Source organism: Haliotis asinina, chromosome 11 (assembly GCF_037392515.1).
Source record: "Haliotis asinina isolate JCU_RB_2024 chromosome 11, JCU_Hal_asi_v2, whole genome shotgun sequence".
Taxonomy (NCBI): Eukaryota; Metazoa; Mollusca; class Gastropoda; order Lepetellida; family Haliotidae; genus Haliotis; species Haliotis asinina.
In genome coordinates, this window is record NC_090290.1 from 54,595,126 (window position 1) to 54,615,817 (window position 20,692).

Genomic DNA, 20,692 nt, shown 5'->3' on the forward strand with positions numbered 1-20,692 from the left:
GCTTTCTATTGGAGAGAAAGCCCGAAATGATTCGGGTCTCAGGCGTGTACCACTTTGGAATCCTTATTGGAATCTTTGGCGCCTTTGGCGTAGTCAAGAGTATACAATAAAGCTATCCAAACAAGAACTGCATAACCACTTAATATAAAATATTTTGTGGACACAAATAGTTAAATAAATTACCAGTGCAGCTGACGAAATGACAATCACAGCAGACATTGTGCACATGCAACGTATCTAAAATACCATTTTGATTATTTCAACCTGCGTTAGGGTGTTTTTGAACTAATTCACGTGAAATAAAAGAAACGAGATGTAATATTCGAACATTTGAATGACAATTACTTGTTAACAATACCTTCAGGTCAATGCAGGTATTGTTTAGTGTTACTAGTATGACCTTTTACGTATACGTCGGAAATGCACTGTACATTTTCTACAGACGCGTCCTCGCACATGGTTAACGGTTTTCCTTTCTATTGTTTTGAAAAGGGATATTCATTCTGTTTCGCAATACTATAAGACACCCGCAAAACAAATTCTTTTGCGATATCCCTTTATTGATATTGATGCACACACGTTACTGTACATATTTCTACACGCAACTAAAACATATTGATAGCTGTCGCTATTAAAATGATTTATCGAATGCTTTCAAATCCTTTTATTTCAGTTTTCCCAGTGTTTCCAACGTTATTGTATGCGTGCCTTCGTGGAACCAATGAAACTGACAACGTTAAGTAAGTGGATCATCCCCCATTTATTCTCTTCAGTGATGTCACTACAGAAGACCCCCCACGACGACTCATACCCCGCACGTGACTGTTCTCCACTAACTAGACTGTAATAAAAGTTAATGTACACATTTCTCTTAAGGAACTAAATGAACTGCATCAATGATGCTAAAATTGTAATACTTCTTCGCCCCAAGTGACGATACCCAAATATCTGTTCAGAAAATGTGTTAAAAAAACTCTATTATGTACTGAAGTCACGTGTCCGATATAAAGCTATGGCAACACGGCCGTGCCAGAGGCGCAAACACATGCAATGTCAAGCCATTTGTTTCAAATTGTGAATTGCGTCGGATCATAATTTGATTTACTTATATGTCAAATAAGGAAGTGTCTTCCACACGACTTCCACAAAGCAACTTTTCAAAACAGCATTTGAGCAAATGTCCAACAACTCTGGTAGAAATCACTACTGCGTGAAAGATACGACGCTAACCGTTATTCCAGCAATATCATGTGACCTGTGACGGTCAGACAAACACGTGATTGATAATATTACTGTAGAACGACTATAGCATTTCAACGTCATCAGTGTGATAACATAACTTTCATTTACAGATGCTGGGTGTACGAGTCCTCTATGATGTGGGTTGTCATTGGTCCAGTTGTGCTCTCAATAGTGGTGGGTATACTGTATATACACTTCCATTCAGATTAGTGGTGGGTATGACGTATATCTGTGTACAGTCATCTTAGTAGGAGGTATCCTATATATCCGTCTACATTCACCTTAGTGATGGGTATGATATATATACGTCTCCATTCATCTTAGTGATGGGTATGCTGTATAAATGCATCCATTTATCTTAGTGATGGGTATGTTGTGTATAGGTCTACAGTCATCTTAGTGATGGGTATGCTGTATAAACGCATCCATTCATCTTAGTGATGGGTATGCTGTATAAACACATCCATTCATCTTAGTGATGGGTATGTTGTATAAACGCATCCATTTATCTTAGTGATGGGTATGCTGTATAAACGTCTACATTCATCTTAGTGATGGGTATGTTGTATAAACGCATGCATTCATCTTAGTGATGGGGTTGCTGTATAAACGCATCCATTCATCTTAGTGTTGGGTATGCTGTATAAACGTATCCATTCATCTTAGTGATGGGTATGCTGTATAAACGCATCCATTCATCTTAGTGGTGGGAATGCTGTATAAACGCATCCATTCATCTTAGTGATGGGTATGCTGTATAAATGCATCCATTTATCTTAGTGATGGGTATGTTGTGTATAGGTCTACGGTCATCTTAGTTATGGGTATGCTGTATAAACGTATCCATTCATCTTAGTGATGGGTATGTTGTGTATAGGTCTACGGTCATCTTAGTTATGGGTATGCTGTATAAACGTATCCATTCATCTTAGTGATGGGTATGTTGTATAAACGCATGCATTCATCTTAGTGATGGGGTTGCTGTATAAACGCATCCATTTATCTTAGTGATGGGTATGCTGTATAAACGTATCCATTCATCTTAGTTATGGGTATGCTGTATAAACGCATCCATTCATCTTAGTGATGGGTATGTTGTATAAACGCATCCATTCATCTTAGTGATGAGTATGCTGTATAAACGCATCCATTCATCTTAGTGGTGGGTATGCTCTATAAACGCATCCATTCATCTTAGTGTTAAATTGGCTTTAGTTACACGTACAATAACCCTTGCGTCTTGTTTTTCTCACTTTGAAGCGGTTACTGTCAACTTACGTTTTGAAATGTATGCCCTTCAGTGGGCTGAGTTTCGTGATAGGGGCACTTTCCTGACACACAGAGGCGTGAACTGAAGTTGCCATCGTAACTGAATCCATACGACAGTCATTGATATTGAACGAAAACACATGTTGAGGATCAATTCCACTTGTCTCTTCCCCCCAAATCACGTTGTGGCAAGAAACCTTACAACACGCTGCGAGAAACCATCCATAAGTTTCAGTGCGGACCCATTCTCTTCCCAAAGAGGTTACTTGTCATATCCTCCTACGAACCTCTGTTCTAATACGGCCATATTTCGGGGTTCTCAAAAAATCCCCTAGCGGCAAAAATGGCAGCATATTTATCTCCCTTTCTTCTGTCTAATCAGAACACGTGTTACATTGACTTAGATTCAACTTGACAAATGCAAGCAATGTGGAGAAACAAAAATGGCATGACAGAGTTCTGTCTAGAAGAAACATTTGAGTATCGCGCTCGGGAAGAGGTTCTAGTTTTCACGATGTGTCCGGAAATTACCGAGGTCTTTCGAACGATCACTTTTGAAACAAGGTCTCTGATTGCACTACTAAATCTGATTGCCTCCAATCACGAGTCTTGAACACTCGCACTATGAAAGGATGGTATTAGAGCAGAGGTTACGTAGGAAGGTGTGACAAGTAACCACTGTCGGGAGAGAATGGTGCGGACCATGAGGACACCACCTGGGAGTATGATGTTCTAATCATGTACAGCCGGGTACATGTATCAGTCTGCTTTTGGCTGTAACCTGAAGGTCTGGGTTAGAACACTGGCCTTCAGTAACACATGCTTGTCGTAAGAGACGACTAAAGGGATCGGGTGGCCAGACTCGCTGACTTGGTTGACACGTCATGTCATTGGTTCCCATTTGCGCAGATCGATATTAATGTTGTTGATCACTGGATTGTCTGGTACAGATTCTATGATGTACAGACCGCCGCCATATAATTGGAATATTGGTGTGTGCGACGTAAAACTAAACTCACTCACTCTCTCACTCACTGACTCGTTTACACTCTGCAGTAACCTGCAGGAGTGTTTTAAGGACTCGTCGGGGAGAGTTGCGTCCCTTTGATCCGCAAGAGTCTTGTGATCGCGGTATTAACTCACAGATTGTTTGTTTGTGTGCACTTTACCGGCGCTCATTTAAAAGAAAACCAAACAGTAGAGACGAATGACTTGTATCACTTCGGATATTGCTTAAATATAATGTTGATACCTTGCACTATGCACAAACTCACTCTCACGTGCTCATTACGCTCTGTAGGGAGGACACTCTTGTGATCAGGGTGAAACTAGTATTCAGCCGCCCATAGTTGTTGTAAGAGGCGATTAACGGGATCGGGGGATATTGGGTTAGACATATCATTGTATCCCTGTTGCGATTCGCATAATATCGAATAGCTAGATTATCTCTTCCAGTCTCGAATATCGCAATAGTGAGGCCATGTCGTTCTGCCCTGTAGCAGAGCCGTTCATAATATTGATCTGGACGCCAGAAGTTCAAAGACAGCGTATTGTAGATGCGCTCATCTCCAAATGTCTCTCGTCATAGGTCATTAATGTCAATCACAGATTATCCAATGGCTTGCCCTTGCGGTTTTCTTGTGAGTGGAACAACCGCTGGATCACTTGATTCTTAGGCACATGCTCAACGTACACACGAAACATACAATCACTTTCTCGTTGTTTTTACTCACTGTTTTATATGCTGAACAAGAAAAAACTCTGTTTTTGTCAAGTTTTTAATAGAAGACAAACATGAACGCTTGTTATTATTTTATGAGGAATCATTTTTTTTCGAAACTTCTTTTGCTGTTTTGTATATATATGACATACATACGTGCATAATATACACAGGTTAGTATGAGGTAGACATTTTCATTGAAAGAATGAATAAACAGACCGAAGTCGACCTAGAGGTGAGAAAGGGATCATGATTTCCTATAAATCTATTCAGATGAGAAACCTTTCCTTCTGTTGGCATTTACAATCAGGTATTTACAACCAGGTATTTACAATCCGGTATTTCGGTATTCCGCAATGCTTCAGCTGGTTAGCAAACAGAAACATCACAAACATCAAATCTCCGCATGCTCGTTCCCATCCCGGAGCTCCAGATCAATACAACACTTATTGGTGGACTGAATCACAACGATCAAGCTGGCATTACAGCAGAGCAACTTCTTCACTAACTCACCAGAAGGAATCAAAACAACAGAGACATTTCACAAAGATATCTAATTAACTACTGAGGTAATGCTGATTACATTTCCTCTGGGAGATGTAGGTTTATGTTGCCGTTTTGAACTTGCCGTTACTAATCCCCTGTGGATGACATGAGGGATTTGGTTTCGCTGTCATGGATACTGTGGCCTCGGTTCTAACCAATATAACAGAATTACAGAAAAATTAAAATTGAAAATTGAATTTATCTCGATGAGATAAGGTTACAGCTCTCAAACTCTGACGCCTCAGATATCGGGAGTTGCGTGATGAGTCTTCTTAAATGTTTTATATATTTCACAAATCTGTAAGCTCATTAGGTAATGTCCTTGGAATAGTGTTGTTATTTCAATTTCAAAGCAAAGTTTGAAACAGATTTGAATAGTTTCTTTTATCCAACAAAAATGTAAGCCAAATAACTTTGTGGTCATATATTCTCACTAATGGATTATCTTCTCCTGTTGTCAAAAAAGGGACAACATCCATTTAAATTCTGTATGTTTAAAGCTTATCCATCATAAATTTAGTTATTACTTAAACATTTTCATAGACCACGAACGTGAAACTGATACAAGGATTATAATTTGATATCGATCTCATTTCAGGTCAACCTTTCATTTGTGGTGAATATTCTACGCATTCTTTGTTCAAAACTACGTGCCTTCAACTCCAGCGAAAACCATCAGAATAGGTATGTCGCACTGCAATGTATTTACCTTATTCCAAGGTTCTCATTTCCTTCAATATTGATTTTGTTGTTGTTGTTGTTGTTGTTGTTTGGGGTTTGTTTGTTTTTTTTGGGTTTTTTTTGGGGGGATGGGGGGTTGGTTTTTTTTGTTATTTTGTTTTTGTTATTTTTGTTATTTTTTTATTTTGTTTGTGTGTTTTTTCGAACCCTCAAAATACCATTTCAAACAGTCTGGACTGTTAATTTGGTAGGTTCGGTTTGTTTTCAACTGTCTTTGTTTACACTCTCGTCAACAATGCTCCCGCAATATGGCGGGGGTCAGGGGTCACGGGTACAGGCTACTGCGTCGCGAAAGTCTCGTGTCAGCTTCATCTTCCAATCGTATGATGACGTATTGCGTTTTATGCTAAATAGAATGTATATTGGATAATCAAGCCCAGTCATTATCTCAGATAGACGTTATATACATGTATGTGTATTAACGAGTAACGAAAGAGATTTGGCATTCATGTATACTTTATCCAAACGTATAAGAGTTTGTTACAACGTTTTGCTCACAATAAACATAACATTTCACTCGCTGTCAGTCAACGTGTGTTGAAAAATATGAACGATGTACCGACCACGTCCATTGAAATATGGTACCGGGTATTGATTTCATGAGAAATCCGTGATTTTCAGCAATCTATGCTTGCCGTAGAGACAACTAACAAGATGGGGTGGTTGGTTTTGCTGACTTGGTTGACACACGTCATCGTATCCAATTTGCGTAGATGGATACTCATGCTGTTGATCACTGGATTGTCTGGTCCAGATGCTATTATTTACAGACCGTTGGCATACAGGGGAATATTGCTGAGTGCGGCGTTGAATAACCAACCAACCATCTCAAACTCTCGAGTCATTCCTGATTGGACCGACTAGGGGGGCGGGGGAAATGATCCCCAAAACACAAGCATGGCAACGCACAAGGCACAGTTCTGATGCATAGTTCAACACAATAAAAACATGTCCTTTCAATGCTGTGTTAAAACCACTTAATACTTTTTAACTCGCTGATGCCAAACTCAAAGTAGTTTTTTCTAATCAATGGAGCGCTTTTATGGTTTATCTGAGCAACCATATACGAGAATGATGAGAGTTTATCGCCTGATCCATTCCACCGACACGACATCAGACACTCGGTCGCTGCAGTTTTTTCAGAGTCAAAACTACCAGAACATGTAATCATGAGGAATCGTAATCTTTCTGTCTTGTGTGCCAGTGCGCGCGGTCGCCGAAGCTCTTTGTCTCTGTTATGATGATTTACAGATGAGTTGCAAGCTATTTTAGACTACAATCATGTGTCAGGTGATTCAGGTAGGCGAATATTAAACAATGCCGTACATTCACGAATGACTAGACGTAAACACATTATGGCATATTTAAAACAAAATAGGTAATTGTATAAATGGTTGCCAGATGTGTTCACCAAAGAGTGGTCTTGGAAACTGAAATTACATTGATTCCTCTTGTTTCAAAACCACAGGAGACTTTTTGTCACGAACTTTTGTTACTTTGTAAGGCAAGGAAATCAGATCAGGCATTGGCTGCTTCAAAGTTATTCTACGATATCAGATCCTGGACGGCGTTCCTCAAAGCGATTGTATCGTTACGACAGTCGTACGTCTATGTTAAAGTATAGGAGTCACGACTGTCGTAAGTCTGTGTTAAAGTATGGGACTCACGACTGTCATAAGTCTGTGTTAAAGTATGGGACTTACAATTGTCGTAAGTCTGTGTTAAAGTATGGGAGTCACGACTGTCGTAAGTCTATGTTAAAGTATGGGAGTCACGACTGTCGTAAGTCGATGTTAAAGTATGGGAGTTACGACTGTCTTAAGTCTATGCTATAGTATGGGAGTCACGACTGTCGTAAGTCTATGTTAAAGTATGGGAGTCACGACTGTCGTAAGTCTATGTTAAAGTATGGGAGTCACGACTGTCGTAAGTCTATGTTAAAGTATGGGACTTACAATTGTCGTAAGTCTATGTTAAAGTATGGGAGTCACGACTGTCGTAAGTCTATGTTAAAGTATGGGAGTTACGACTGTCTTAAGTCTATGTTATAGTATGGGAGTCACGACTGTCGTAAGTCTATGTTAAAGTATGGGAGTCACGACTGTCGTAAGTCTATGTTAAAGTATGGGAGTCACGACTGTCGTAAGTCTATGTTAAAGTATGGGAGTCACGACTGTCGTAAGTCTATGTTAAAGTATGGGAGTTACGACTGTCTTAAGTCTATGTTATAGTATGGGAGTCACGACTGTCGTAAGTCTATGTTAAAGTATGGGAGTCACGACTGTCGTAAGTCTATGTTAAAGTATGGGAGTCACGACTGTCGTAAGTCTATGTTAAAGTATGGGAGTTACGACTGTCTTAAGTCTATGTTAAAGTATGGGAGTCACGACTGTCGTAAGTCTATGTTAAAGTATGGGAGTCACGACTGTCGTAAGTCTATGTTAAAGTATGGGAGTCACGACTGTCGTAAGTCTATGTTAAAGTATGGGAGTCACGACTGTCGTAAGTCTATGTTAAGGTATGGGAGTCACGACTGTCGTAAGTCTATGTTAAAGTATGGGAGTCACGACTGTCGTAGGTCTATGTTAAAGTATGGGAGTCACGACTGTCGTAAGTCTATGTTAAAGTATGGGAGTCACGACTGTCGTAAGTCTATGTTAAAGTATGGGAGTCACGATTGTCGTAAGTCTATGTTAAAGTATGGGAGTCACGACTGTCTTAAGTCTATGTTATAGTATAGGAGTCACGACTGTCGTAAGTCTATGTTAAGGTATGGGAGTCACGACTGTCGTAAGTCTATGTTAAAGTATGGGAGTCACGACTGTCGTAAGTCTATGTTAAAGTATGGGAGTCACGACTGTCGTAAGTCTATGTTAAAGTATGGGAGTCACGACTGTCGTAAGTCTATGTTAAAGTATGGGAGTCACGACTGTCGTAGGTGTATGTTAAAGTATGGGACTTACAACTGGCGTAAGTCTATGTTAAAGTATGGGAGTTACGACTATCGTAAGTCTATGTTAAAGTATGGGAGTCACGACTGTCGTAAGTCTATGTTAAAGTATGGGAGTCACGACTGTCGTAAGTCTATGTTAAAGTATTGGAGTTACGACTGTCTTAAGTCTATGTTATAGTATGGGAGTCGCGACTGTCGTAAGTCTATGTTAAAGTATGGGACTTACAATTGTCGTAAGTCTATGTTAAAGTATGGGAGTCACGACTGTCGTAAGTCTATGTTAAAGTATGGGAGTCACGACTGTCGTACGTCTACGTAAAAGTATGGGAGTCACGACTGTCGTAGGTGTATGTTAAAGTATGGGACTTACAACTGTCGTAAGTCTATGTTAAAGTATGGGAGTCACGACTATCGTAAGTCTATGTTAAGGTATGGGAGTTACGACTGTCTTAAGTCTATGTTAAAGTATGGGACTCACGACTGTCGTAAGTCTATGTTAAAGTATGGGAGTCACAACTGTCGTAAGTCTACGTAAAAGTATGGGAGTCACGACTGTCGTAAGTCTATGTTAAAGTATGGGAGTTACGACTGTCGTAAGTCTATGTTAAAGTATGGGAGTCACGACTGTCGTAACTCTATGTTAAAGTATGGGAGTTACGACTGTCGTAAGTCTATGTTAAAGTATGGGAGTCACGACTGTCGTAAGTCTATGTTAAAGTATGGGAGTTACGACTGTCTTAAGTCTATGTTATAGTATGGGAGTCGCGACTGTCGTAAGTCTATGTTAAAGTATGGGACTTACAATTGTCGTAAGTCTATGTTAAAGTATGGGAGTCACGACTGTCGTAAGTCTATGTTAAAGTATGGGAGTTACGACTGTCTTAAGTCTATGTTATAGTATGGGAGTCGCGACTGTCGTAAGTCTATGTTAAAGTATGGGACTTACAATTGTCGTAAGTCTATGTTAAAGTATGGGAGTCACGACTATCGTAAGTCTATGTTGTAGTATGGGAGTCACGACTGTCGTAAGTCTATGTTAAAGTATGGGAGTCACGACTGTCGTAAGTCTATGTTAAAGTATGGGAGTCACGACTGTCGTAAGTCTATGTTAAAGTATGGGATTTACGATCATCGGAACTCGTTACGATCGCTTTGAGGAACGGGATCCCGAAATTTAAGTTGAATGGATTTAAGACACAACTGGAAGTCAGATTTATTGATTCACAGATGCAAATAACACAGAAATGTTCCTGGTGTTTGTCCACAGACGTGCTGTAAGAGCCATCCTGATCCTCATCCCACTACTGGGGCTTCAGTATCTTGTCATCCCCTTCAGGCCCAGCAGCGGTCCAAGGCCCCTCTACATCTTCAATATGATCTCCGCCTTCCTCATATCATTTCAGGTACAGACAAACCCATATCTCCGAGGTAATGCCACAGGCACAATTCTCATGGAATGAAGAACAAAACATACGTTTAACTTCATCTTACAATTACCCATAATTAAATAAACATGGATCTTTCCATTGTACTTGCCAAGGTTTCAACAAGGCCAGTGTTACCTGACATCCACCTGAACAACATACATCACCGGAGACGGAAGTTCACAACGCTTCCAATAATAGTGTCCAATAACTTTGTGTTATTTTGACAATGTCCGGACAGTATAGTTTATACTGTCTTCGTTTTAATGAGTCTTCATTTCATAATGGTATAAGGTTAAGGCTTGATTTGTTGGCAATCTTTATGTTAGAATGTTTCACACTTGAATTATGCACAGGGATGAGATTTACCAATATGCCATTTTCCCTCCACAGGGCGTCTTTGTATCGCTCATATTCTGCTTCTTCAATGGGGAGGTAATGTATACAAACGTTAGCTTCTCGTTTGTCCTGTATTTCTGCTTCGTCTTCTCTCACTGGGTTAATAAAGCATTTTACAAACTCTTGCATTACAATAAGTACGTTTGCTGTTTATGATTCCTCTTAACATTCAATGGTATGTTCAGGACAATCTCAAGATTTCTTCAATAATTTTTAATATACTTTGCTGCACCCTGTTTTTGTTACCAAGAGCAGACAATGGCCTCGAAATATGGCATGAAGTGAAACAGTGGGCTGTCATTTTGTGGCATGTGTTGCTAATAATGCTCCGAACTTTCTAGGTGATGACGGTGCTGCGCCGGAAGTGGAATCAGGTACGCCATAACTATGATCCAGGCTACTCGGAGAGACGACGCAGTCTCACTAACACCACAGCGGTACCGTGGGAGGAAAGCACAGTCGCCATGCCGCCACTGATCAAAAACGGTAGTGGCCGTTCCTCCTCAAGGCACTATGCCACTAAGTCACAGGTTAATTTGTGCAAAGTTAATTACCTCCTTTGAGCATGCCCACCCAAAATAGAAAACCCAAATACATACATAATGAGAAGTAGACAGAACCAGTGCTCTAAATAAGTGAAACATGTCTTATTGTACGGTTTGGGTTTCATCAAAGACATATAATTGTAAACACCTCCAAACAGGCTGCCACCATGTTTGAAATAGAGAGAGAACACTGTCCCTGTAGTGGCACTTGGTCACAAACACATTCAAAGGCAAGTCAGTATTTACCACTTCAAACACAGGGAATAACATTGGACATCATTTTCGTCACACAGGCGTCAAATTCTACAATAGCCTTCAAATGTCGATTACAAATGAAAGGTTTTGAAACTTCGCTGAATCATAATTATGTTAAAAACCGTAGCATCACAAATGTATTATGGTTTTCTGTTCTGATATGCAATTAACCACCGTTGCTGTCATTAGAACACTGCTTCTGTGGAGAATCATTAGCACCAACTGTTGTTACAGGTAGAACGTCAGTATTATCTATCGTCTGTGGCTGTTGGTGAAACACTGTTATTACCTGGTAATGCTAGAATAGGAACACTGTTGTTATATAATTGAATGTTGTTACCGTTGAAACATTCTTATTACTGATTGTTGTTACCGCTACAAGATCATTGTTACCGACTACTGCTGTTTGTGTAACAGTGGAACAAGACGTAGGAAAACGTTACCGACACACGTGGAACAATTATCTTGTCTTGAATAAATCATGTACAAAGTGATCAAAGTGATCAGCCATCTAACCCACTCAGCCACCGACACCTTACGTGTTTCTCTAATTGTTTATACCTAAAGTTGAATTGATTGGCTTATATTGCAATCATGACTCTACACACATCTCGACTGTATGGCTATGGTTCAATCTATTGCTCCGCCTGAAGAGCTGACAGCATGCAGCTCATTCACTATCGTTCCGCTTTAACCACAAGTAGTGTTTGTGCACAATCCTCAACTAGTACCTCTCGCAGCCTCTAGCAGCTTTTAGCATTCCTGATCATCACCACATAATATTCTACACTGAATGATGTAGCTGTCCTTACTGCCTTCAATAGTCAGTGGTTGATCTCAATTGTTTTGGTCTGTTCAAATACAAATGTCTGCGGTTCGGTAATCTTGTTGTTCTCACTGTATTGCTGGATTCATGTTACCTAAGACTTATTAAGTATGTGTCTTGTGTCAACCGCCATGGTAATGTTAAACCGAATCCGTTAGTAATAAAAACAGAAATCTCTTCAGGCACAACACAGTTATTAATGTTTACAGTAGACGTAAAATATTCATAGAAAATGTCGGTATTAACATGTGAAATAATGCATGTGATAACACTATTCGTACTCAGCACAACTTGGTAGGTATATAATATTTCTGAATTTTACAGTCGACGATGCATGTCTGTGGATCATTCGGGGCATAAAATGATAGCAATTATGAATTTATTGCTCAAATGCTTATTGTTTTTCAAGCGTTGTTGCATGGAAACCGTCCTCTACTATATCATTGTTGTGTTGTTTGTTTCAGGAGGTCGCGGAGATGCAATGCATGATGAATCCCAGTTCGGATAACAACTAACACAGACAGCGTCCAGTTCATACAGTGTTGAGACAAGGGTTGGAATACATGGGTAACAGTTCATGCCTTGTGAGTCCCTTCCGGAAAAACCAAAGAGTATTGCAGAAAAAGAATCATTTCAAGGATATCCATTGTGAAAACTCCAGACCATGAATTAATGTCTTACTCATATGTACAGAAACATAACCTCATGTGACCATTTACTGCAAATCAAGACAAAGAATCAGATTGTTGAATCATGAACTTCTAGCCTTTGTAGGTGTTAATTCGTGAACGCCTTCGCTGTTTGTTATTGCGGCAGTTATTGGATATAATTGGGAAAACCCTTCTCGGAACTATCAGAAATCTAAGAAACATAATTATGTAGATAGAGATCGGACAAAAGTAAGTGAAATGGAGCATTCATTTCATACCCAATGCCAGCGTAAAGTTATCGTTGAACCAATATGAACCATTGCGCTACCCATATGTAGACTGAAACCAGTATACACATGTAATAAAAGCAGTGTTATGTCACCACTGCGCATCCAAACCAGTTCCGAGGAACCTGTATATAGTTTCAGCATGCGCGCATTACACTGATCATGCCGGAGGTCATATGTCACATTTAGGCATGGAAATATTTGCTCTAACTGCTCAGTGACGTGTTCACATTTAGGCATGGAAATATTTGTTCTAACTGCTCAGTGACGTGTTCACATTTGATCGCGCAAAATCATAATATGGTGCTTTTCTATTTTTGACGTTTATGTTGTGTTGTGACGATTATCACAAGCACTGTCGACATAGTCGTCATATTACATTGTCACAGTTGAATGTGTAGGGTGATCCACCATCCTCACGCCAATAAGTTGTACTTTAAGGGTAGCTGTGTTACATGTGTATCTGTATGTACCCTCGCGCAGACTGCGATTTCTTGCAGGCTTGATGAAATCACCACTTGTTATTGATTACATTAAATGTCGCCCTGCCAGCAGAGGGAACATATCTCACTTAGGACAACGTAATATTTAACTTTATCGACACGGTCTGACTTGGAATAATTAAACGGTGCCACATACACCGCTGTGTTGATGGTCAACAACTGGATATTAACTAACACAAGCGGACATCTCCAGATTCAGTTGGACGAAACAGACGAAAATAGCTAAAATGCAGTGCAGTACCACAGAACTTCAGTCATTACATGTGGAAAGAAACGCAAGTTTCGAAAAAGTATAAATCTCATAAAGTTTTCATGTTACGTCCTTTGGAAAACTGGACAAAAATCCAGAGTTGTGTTTCTTTTGCTGTTCAGTATAATACGACTCTCCACATAACATTGCCCTCTTCCGATGCCTTGTGCTGTTCTTGTTTCCTCATGCCATGTGCTTCAGCCCCCTTTCACTCACCTACGTGCATACTGAATCGTTCTTCACTCTTGTGTAGTCAAGCACAGCTGTGTCAGACTTACAAATCTCAAACTAACGGTTGTCGTGAAGTGATTGTTTCGTCCCTGCGTATTCCTCAACTTGTAACCAGTTGCTGTGTCGAAGTATTCACGTTGGTCGTTATCCAATAAGGGCCTCAAGGTTAAAGCGGAACTGTGGGTAGGTTTCAAGAGAGCGATGAGGCATACTCATAGAGCATAAGTTAGTTAGGTATGCAGTCGACTTAACGGAGTTTCATTTTTTTATCGACGTTTATTATATGGAAGGGAGTGAAGCCGGAATCTAAATTAAAATAGACCCTACATAGTTATCAGGAAATAAATATTGATTCTCACAGAGCTAATCCCGGCATCAAAGGAAGGTAAATTTTGCCGACAGTTGGGCGGATGACAGTCACATGACTAGGGATCCAGTCCTAGCCCACATTGCAGTGCAAATGCCTCCCTAGCCAAGTGACATTTGCAACATTTGCTTCTTTCATCTTGGTGCCCGGTATAATGAAACAGTAATGGTAGTTACACTCCGGAGTGTGGTTTGACTTGTAAACAACCAAAGGAATTCATTATGACATGTAGGATCATGTAGTATCATGAAAATTCCCCAGAATCTGAACTATGTAATTAAGATGAGAATTACGGTGCCTCAAACAATTGACTCACCGTCCGGTGCATAACCAGGATAATAGACGCAACAAACAGAAGATGAGAAACTGTCGCTGGCATTTATTATCATTATCATTATCATACAATCCTCACTTGTCAATCTTAAATGTACTGATTGTGATTTTGACAACATTTTGCTTTTGTCACCACTTGTAAATCGAATCTCCTGTGTAAGTCCTTGTCATGTGTTTGTATCAAGATGTGGATATTCTCATAGACTCGTGATTTCAGGAATAGCGTACAGGAGATATTGTCTTAGGATATCTGCTGGTCTACAGAAAAAGCACTTAGTTTCTGTTTAAATCAGACTTTCATAAACTGTTGGTATTAAACTGTCTCCACATGAGAGTGAGTGGGTTTGGTTCCATGGCGTTTTGGACATTGTTCCAGTTGTGTCAGCTTAATGCAGAAGTAAAACCCGTGGTGATGTTTATTTGTGACCAAATAAACGCTGCCCCACGTGGTGCTGAACAATTGTTGATACGTACCAGTAAATTCAAAACCAGACCAGCATCCCCTCACTGTAACAACTATAGATGTGTCATCGTCTGTAATACTTCGTGTTAATAAATATTGACATATTTTTCGTAACAGTCGTCGTTTGTATGTTCCGGTAACAGAACAGCCGCGGCACACTTGAGGGAGCCGTTGAGAACTATGTGCCTTCTCCTCCGACTCACGTTCAACAGTTCTTCAGTGAAATCTAAGTGGCGCAATAGATATGTCGTCATCATGAGCATGATGTTACACTTGTGACGTCACAGTGACAAGGAGAGTGTGTACTGTTGCTTCGAATGTGGACACAAGCAATGTAAGATTAGAAAATTGACCACATATCTTCAACGACAAGGATATTCACGTGGGGTTGTTGAAAATGCTGTTCATAAAGCAGAAAAACTCCAAGAGAGGCACTTTGAAAACAAAAGAAACAAATACTTACTGTCCTAATAACTGTACAATTATGCCAATTAGGAAAGGAAATCTTCCATTTTTAAATAAAATTGATACTATGAAAAAAGGTTTATTCAAGACTAAATTTACATATAGCAACAGGCAGCCTAAAAATCTAAAACGAATCCTGTGTCCATCTAAATATTCACAAGGTACAAAAAAGTGTCGGTGTAAAATGCCACACACTTCGATGTGGGACTAATTCATTTCTAACTGAAGGCTGTAAATATACCCTCTGTGAAGACAAACTATTTACTATCAAAGTCAACATGAATTGCCGCAACAAAACTGTGGTATATGTTTTAACATGTGCGGGATGTGGCGAATATTATATTGGATAAACTGGAATGCAACTGAACACAGCAAATTTGAGATCATAGTGTGCTATCTGCAGATGTAAGCAAACACATTGATGAATGCGGAAATTAATTTTCTTATTTCTTTGACAATGATAAACAATAAGGGATGGGAAAAGACCAAATGTGCATAAGGCTGTTTAAACCTAAGCTTAATTTTAAAGTATTTTTTATCTTTCTTAATGTAACTCAGTATGTATTTGCGCACTGAAACCATAATGCATACATTTTCACCGCTATTGTTTCTAACTATGACGTCAAAGCGTGATGACGTCACAAACGCAACCCTATTGTTACACACAGGTTGCGCAGCATAGAGGAAATGACCAGTCTTCTTATATGCGAGCGAAGCGAGCAAAGGTAGGCAACGTACTTTCTTCGCATCGGTTCGAAAAATATTTTTCATGTCAAAACAAAATATCGCCACCATCAAAGGGATACACCAATTCTTCATTGGGTTTTGCTCTCACATCTTCAACCCCATGTTGAACAATCAAGTGAAGTATTTTTTGTTCAACATTTTAAGCGCTAGTCATGGTATATCAGACCGTTCTTCGCCTCCATTCCCCCTTCCAGCTTCCGGTTCAACGGAGTGAAGAAAAAGGAGGGTATTATTCCATATGGAATACATACAGTTACCTCCCCTGCTTCTTTTGCCCATTACACCACACGTAGTTTTATGTAGAATAAATGTTACGAAATTTCTAACAACAGAGGCGGCAAATAAGACATATAAATTCCAACAGACTCATGATAAAATTAGGCAATATGGTATTTCGTTTTAATTTCTGCTTAGTCTTGTTCCGCCACTCCGTTCCACCGGAAGCTGGCATGGGTAATGAAGGCGAAAACGGTCTGAATACCACGGGTGGCACTTGAAATGTTGAATAAAACATATGTCACATGAGTAATTATTAAAATCAATTCATATCACATACACATCCCATTCAGTGATACTGAACTCACACACGACATGGTATTCTCACATAGGGCTCCACCACAATCCTGTCCGCTTTCATCGAGTTACATGTGCTGGCAGTCACAGAGTGTGACATAAAGCAGTCATATGCTCAGCATACTTGTCATGAAATGGAGTATATCTCAGCTGATATACATTAGTCCCGTTTACTGGTTAGACATAGGAAGAATGATGATTTAACACATAGGAGGTATGACATAGTGATGATTTAACACGTAGGTGGTATGACATTATGATGATTTAACACATAGGAGGTATGATATTATGATGATTTAACATACAGGAGGTATGACATTAAGATGATTTTTCACGCAGGAGGTATAACAGTATGGTGATTTAACACATAGGAAGTACGATGGTATGATTATTTTACACAAACAGTGTACGTATTTCACTGTCGTGTGAATTAAATTATAGGTGGAATGGAAGTATCCAAATTTAACACAGACAAAGTACAGCAGCGTAATGATGTAACACCTAAGAAGGGTGACTGTGTAGTGATTTAACAACTAGGTGTGATTGTGTAATGATTTAATACATAAGACGTGTGATTGTGTGATGATTTAACAAATACGAAGTATGATTGTATTTAGGCAGTAAACACCGCGTGGCGGGGAATGGTCGATCATCTTTCGTGTTGCAGGTCAGACTCTGGAGCCCTGGCCCCTCACTGAACTCACGCAGCCCTCATGCTCAAGCTGAGCATGCAATGACCAGAGTGGCGACGCAATGGCGAGGACACGTGCAAAAAGTTGGAGCTTCATGATTAAGCAATGTAATGGGCGATTAAGAATTTAGAAAGTTGTTTTGCAGATATCGTGTCCTCTTTTCCATGATCCATGGAACATATTCATATCCAACTTCAAACAATTAGGTGTCAGATTCATGAACAAAACTCAACAAACCGCCGTCGTAATGGCGGTGTAGACACAGCATAATTGAATAACAGTTTTTCCTGTCTATCAACACGCTGCTTCATCAGTTAGACATCAAAAGATATATGTATGTTTTCATCCTTCCGTAATGTACTTACGAGGGCAGATATTTGGAAATTTATCATCGTGTTAGTGATATTCGTACTCACAAGAACAACTACAAAGGAGGAGGTAAATTACATTACAGTACTATTCCGGTTCCACGATGTGCTGGTGGAGACTCGAGGGTACGTCTAGTCAGTTGCCATGATTCCTATGTCACCCTCTCTTTCCGAATGAGGCACTGGGACGAAGAGATTAGAGCGTTCGCTTTTCACAAACTTCTTTATGTCTACCATAACATATTTGGAAAAGTTTTGAAAGTCACAGAGTTTCGTTAATCGTAGTTATAACCACTTGACCCATCTAAATATCAAAGCAGATACATGGGAATAGAATATGTGATCAAAGTGACCTTCAACCGTTATTATTTTAATACGTTTGTTTATATTCATTTATATGCTTTCAAAATGTTACTTACGAAACGTACATCGAAAACACATAATGGATATTCGACACATGACTAAACACCTCACAGTCGAATAATCACTTCATTTCTGTATTGTTTCACATTCACCTATCATGAAACATTGGTGTGCGGCGTCCTTTGACCGGCTGTTATATTATCACTATCGTGTGCTGTACAACCTCTGGGCTATCTAATGGGCCTGTCAATAGGATTCCAATGATGCACTATTCTGTTATGGACATAACACGAAGAACATTCCATAACCGATAATACACTGGCCTTGTACTTGAGTGAATAAATATTTTATATGATAACACTCGCATCTGTCCCCGTTTAACCGAGGAAACACGCGTGTCAATGCTGCACATTTTCAGAGGGTCTGAAACCAGCGTGTTCAATAGATTTGTCTTTTGCATGTGGATTTTGTGGAGTATAAAAGATATCAAGAGGAGCAGATCATGTAATCTATTTTTGACATTCTGTTAGGTTTTCTATTCATTCAATGTTGTTGCTGCTTGATCTGGTGTTAAAGGCGACCTGTCAGACGTCCTTAAAATGTATTTTAGAGGTCTTGCGAGTCCCAGATGTGTACTTAATATATTCGTCCCTTTCTTGTAACTCGATCTATTGCTCCATATCTAAGATTCGTAATGATTGTTTTACTAGATGTTTCAACATCACACCCGGGCTGCCCTAGAGCTTCACTAGTTTCTAAGTCTCTAAGGTAACAATTAATAGTTTAAATGGTAATTTCTAAAATATATTAATATCTCTCTTGGCGTCCTTAGATGTATTATCCGCTTATCTAGACTTGCCTCTTAAGGGATACATCTGTCGGCTTAACCTTTAGCAGGCGGTAGCTACCGTTATAAACAAAACCCGAGTTTTCACATCACTTTGGCAAAACAAATTTTTTTTCGAATTCTTGCCAGAAAGACTACCCTCAAAAACGTTATCAGAACACTTTTGATTTCAAAAGATTGATACGATAACAACATTTTGAAGTTATTGAAATCATCGAACGTCAAACGATAAAACTTTAAGCCTCATAAAAAAATTAAGCTGGGCAAGCCCTCGATACTATCTAAAAACAAATGTTTTGCTACGCGCTTGTTTGGTACAGTTTTGGAGCAAGGCTAGAGCTTCACAAACGTGGTAACTGTCTAAGACGTACATCAGGAACCGTTTGCTCCACATATTTAGGAATGACAGCGGGTGTTCGTGAAATGACTTGCTAGTTATGCGTCTGTCCTTCAGAATGTCCTTCTGTATTCTGTCATTTACTCGTGCTTCTCGTACTTCTCATATCGTGTTAAGTTGATTATTGTGTTATGGAATTAAGCAATTAATGGCGACCAAAAGGCACTCACAAAATGTCACAGGAAGTGTGCACATTTTCATATTACTCTAGAAATTTTGTAGCTATCTAGCGACGCTGTTTCAACTGTTTCAAGTTACCTTTGCATGTTTGCATGTGTATGTCATAAGTGGTTTAGAATGTTGGGATGTTTTGTCTTACGAACAAGTGTGAGCAGGGCGTTTAGGTTTGCAACGTATTCTGCAGTATTCCAGCTATTATGGTCTGTAAATAATCGAGTTTGAACTAGACAATCCACTGATCCACAGCACGAGCATCGGTGAACGCATTTGGGAACCGATAACACGTGTCAACAAAGTCAGTGGACCTGACCACAAGATCCCGTTAGTCACCTCTTAAGACAAGCATTTGTTACTGAAGATCAAGTCTAATCCGGACCACCATGTGTTACCACTGAGTAGTGATAGAAACATAGTAGGATTTGGAAAAGAAACATGAAGACAATTCGACAATAACGACATATGCATTCACACCGTGGATAACAATCTTCATGCTTTGACATGCAGTGTTTGTATGAAGGAGCAGCCTTACAAGTTTAATGTCGAGATATGTAAGTCGTAATATCCAAATTCATTTATCAGCGACTGGTGAAATATAGAGCAGACACAAAATATTCGGGAGTATGTATGCTTGCACTCATTAGAAATTATGACATGTAAAAATGAGTTACAAAGATCCTGTCACAGCAATACAGGTGAAGTGAGTGGATTGGGATAGGAGAACTATTATCATGAAATGTCATTTCGAAGAATGTATAAGATATGTTTGTTTCATTATTTGCATTCCGCGAGGGTTTCAAATGTCACTCTTTACCGTCCAACATACCCTCACGAACAGCTGATATTCCCTTGTTACACGAATCTCGTGATATATGCGTGAAATCTCGTGATATATGCGTGAAATCTCGTGAAATATATCTGTTGTGAAAAACAATTGTGTAGAATCATTAAAACAAATCGAAACCTGGCACCTCCTACACCTTTAAAGATGCACGAACGGAAATCTGAAAATATAAAAATAATAATAATTAGACATTACATGGTTTTCTTTTAAATCAT

General features: G+C 39.4%; 1 protein-coding gene across 4 annotated transcripts in view; it reads left to right on the forward strand.

Annotated features, from left to right (window-relative positions):
• The window catches only part of LOC137256345 (calcitonin receptor-like), a 172,151-nt gene extending 157,038 nt beyond the window's left edge, over positions 1–15,113 (forward strand). For 2 of the 4 annotated variants that reach the window (XM_067794125.1, XM_067794124.1), the window contains 7 exons: positions 674–740; positions 1,353–1,416; positions 5,376–5,461; positions 9,739–9,874; positions 10,289–10,330; positions 10,636–10,668; positions 12,385–15,113. In XM_067794125.1, coding sequence (XP_067650226.1) covers positions 674–740; positions 1,353–1,416; positions 5,376–5,461; positions 9,739–9,874; positions 10,289–10,330; positions 10,636–10,668; positions 12,385–12,435 — 479 coding nt within the window. In that variant the 3' untranslated portion in view covers positions 12,436–15,113. Of the gene's footprint in view, positions 1–673; positions 741–1,352; positions 1,417–5,375; positions 5,462–9,738; positions 9,875–10,288; positions 10,331–10,635; positions 10,825–12,384 lie in introns of all 4 variants that reach the window. The other 2 variants (XM_067794122.1, XM_067794123.1) reach the window with 2 other exon arrangements.
• Positions 15,114–20,692: the final 5,579 nt, after the last annotated feature.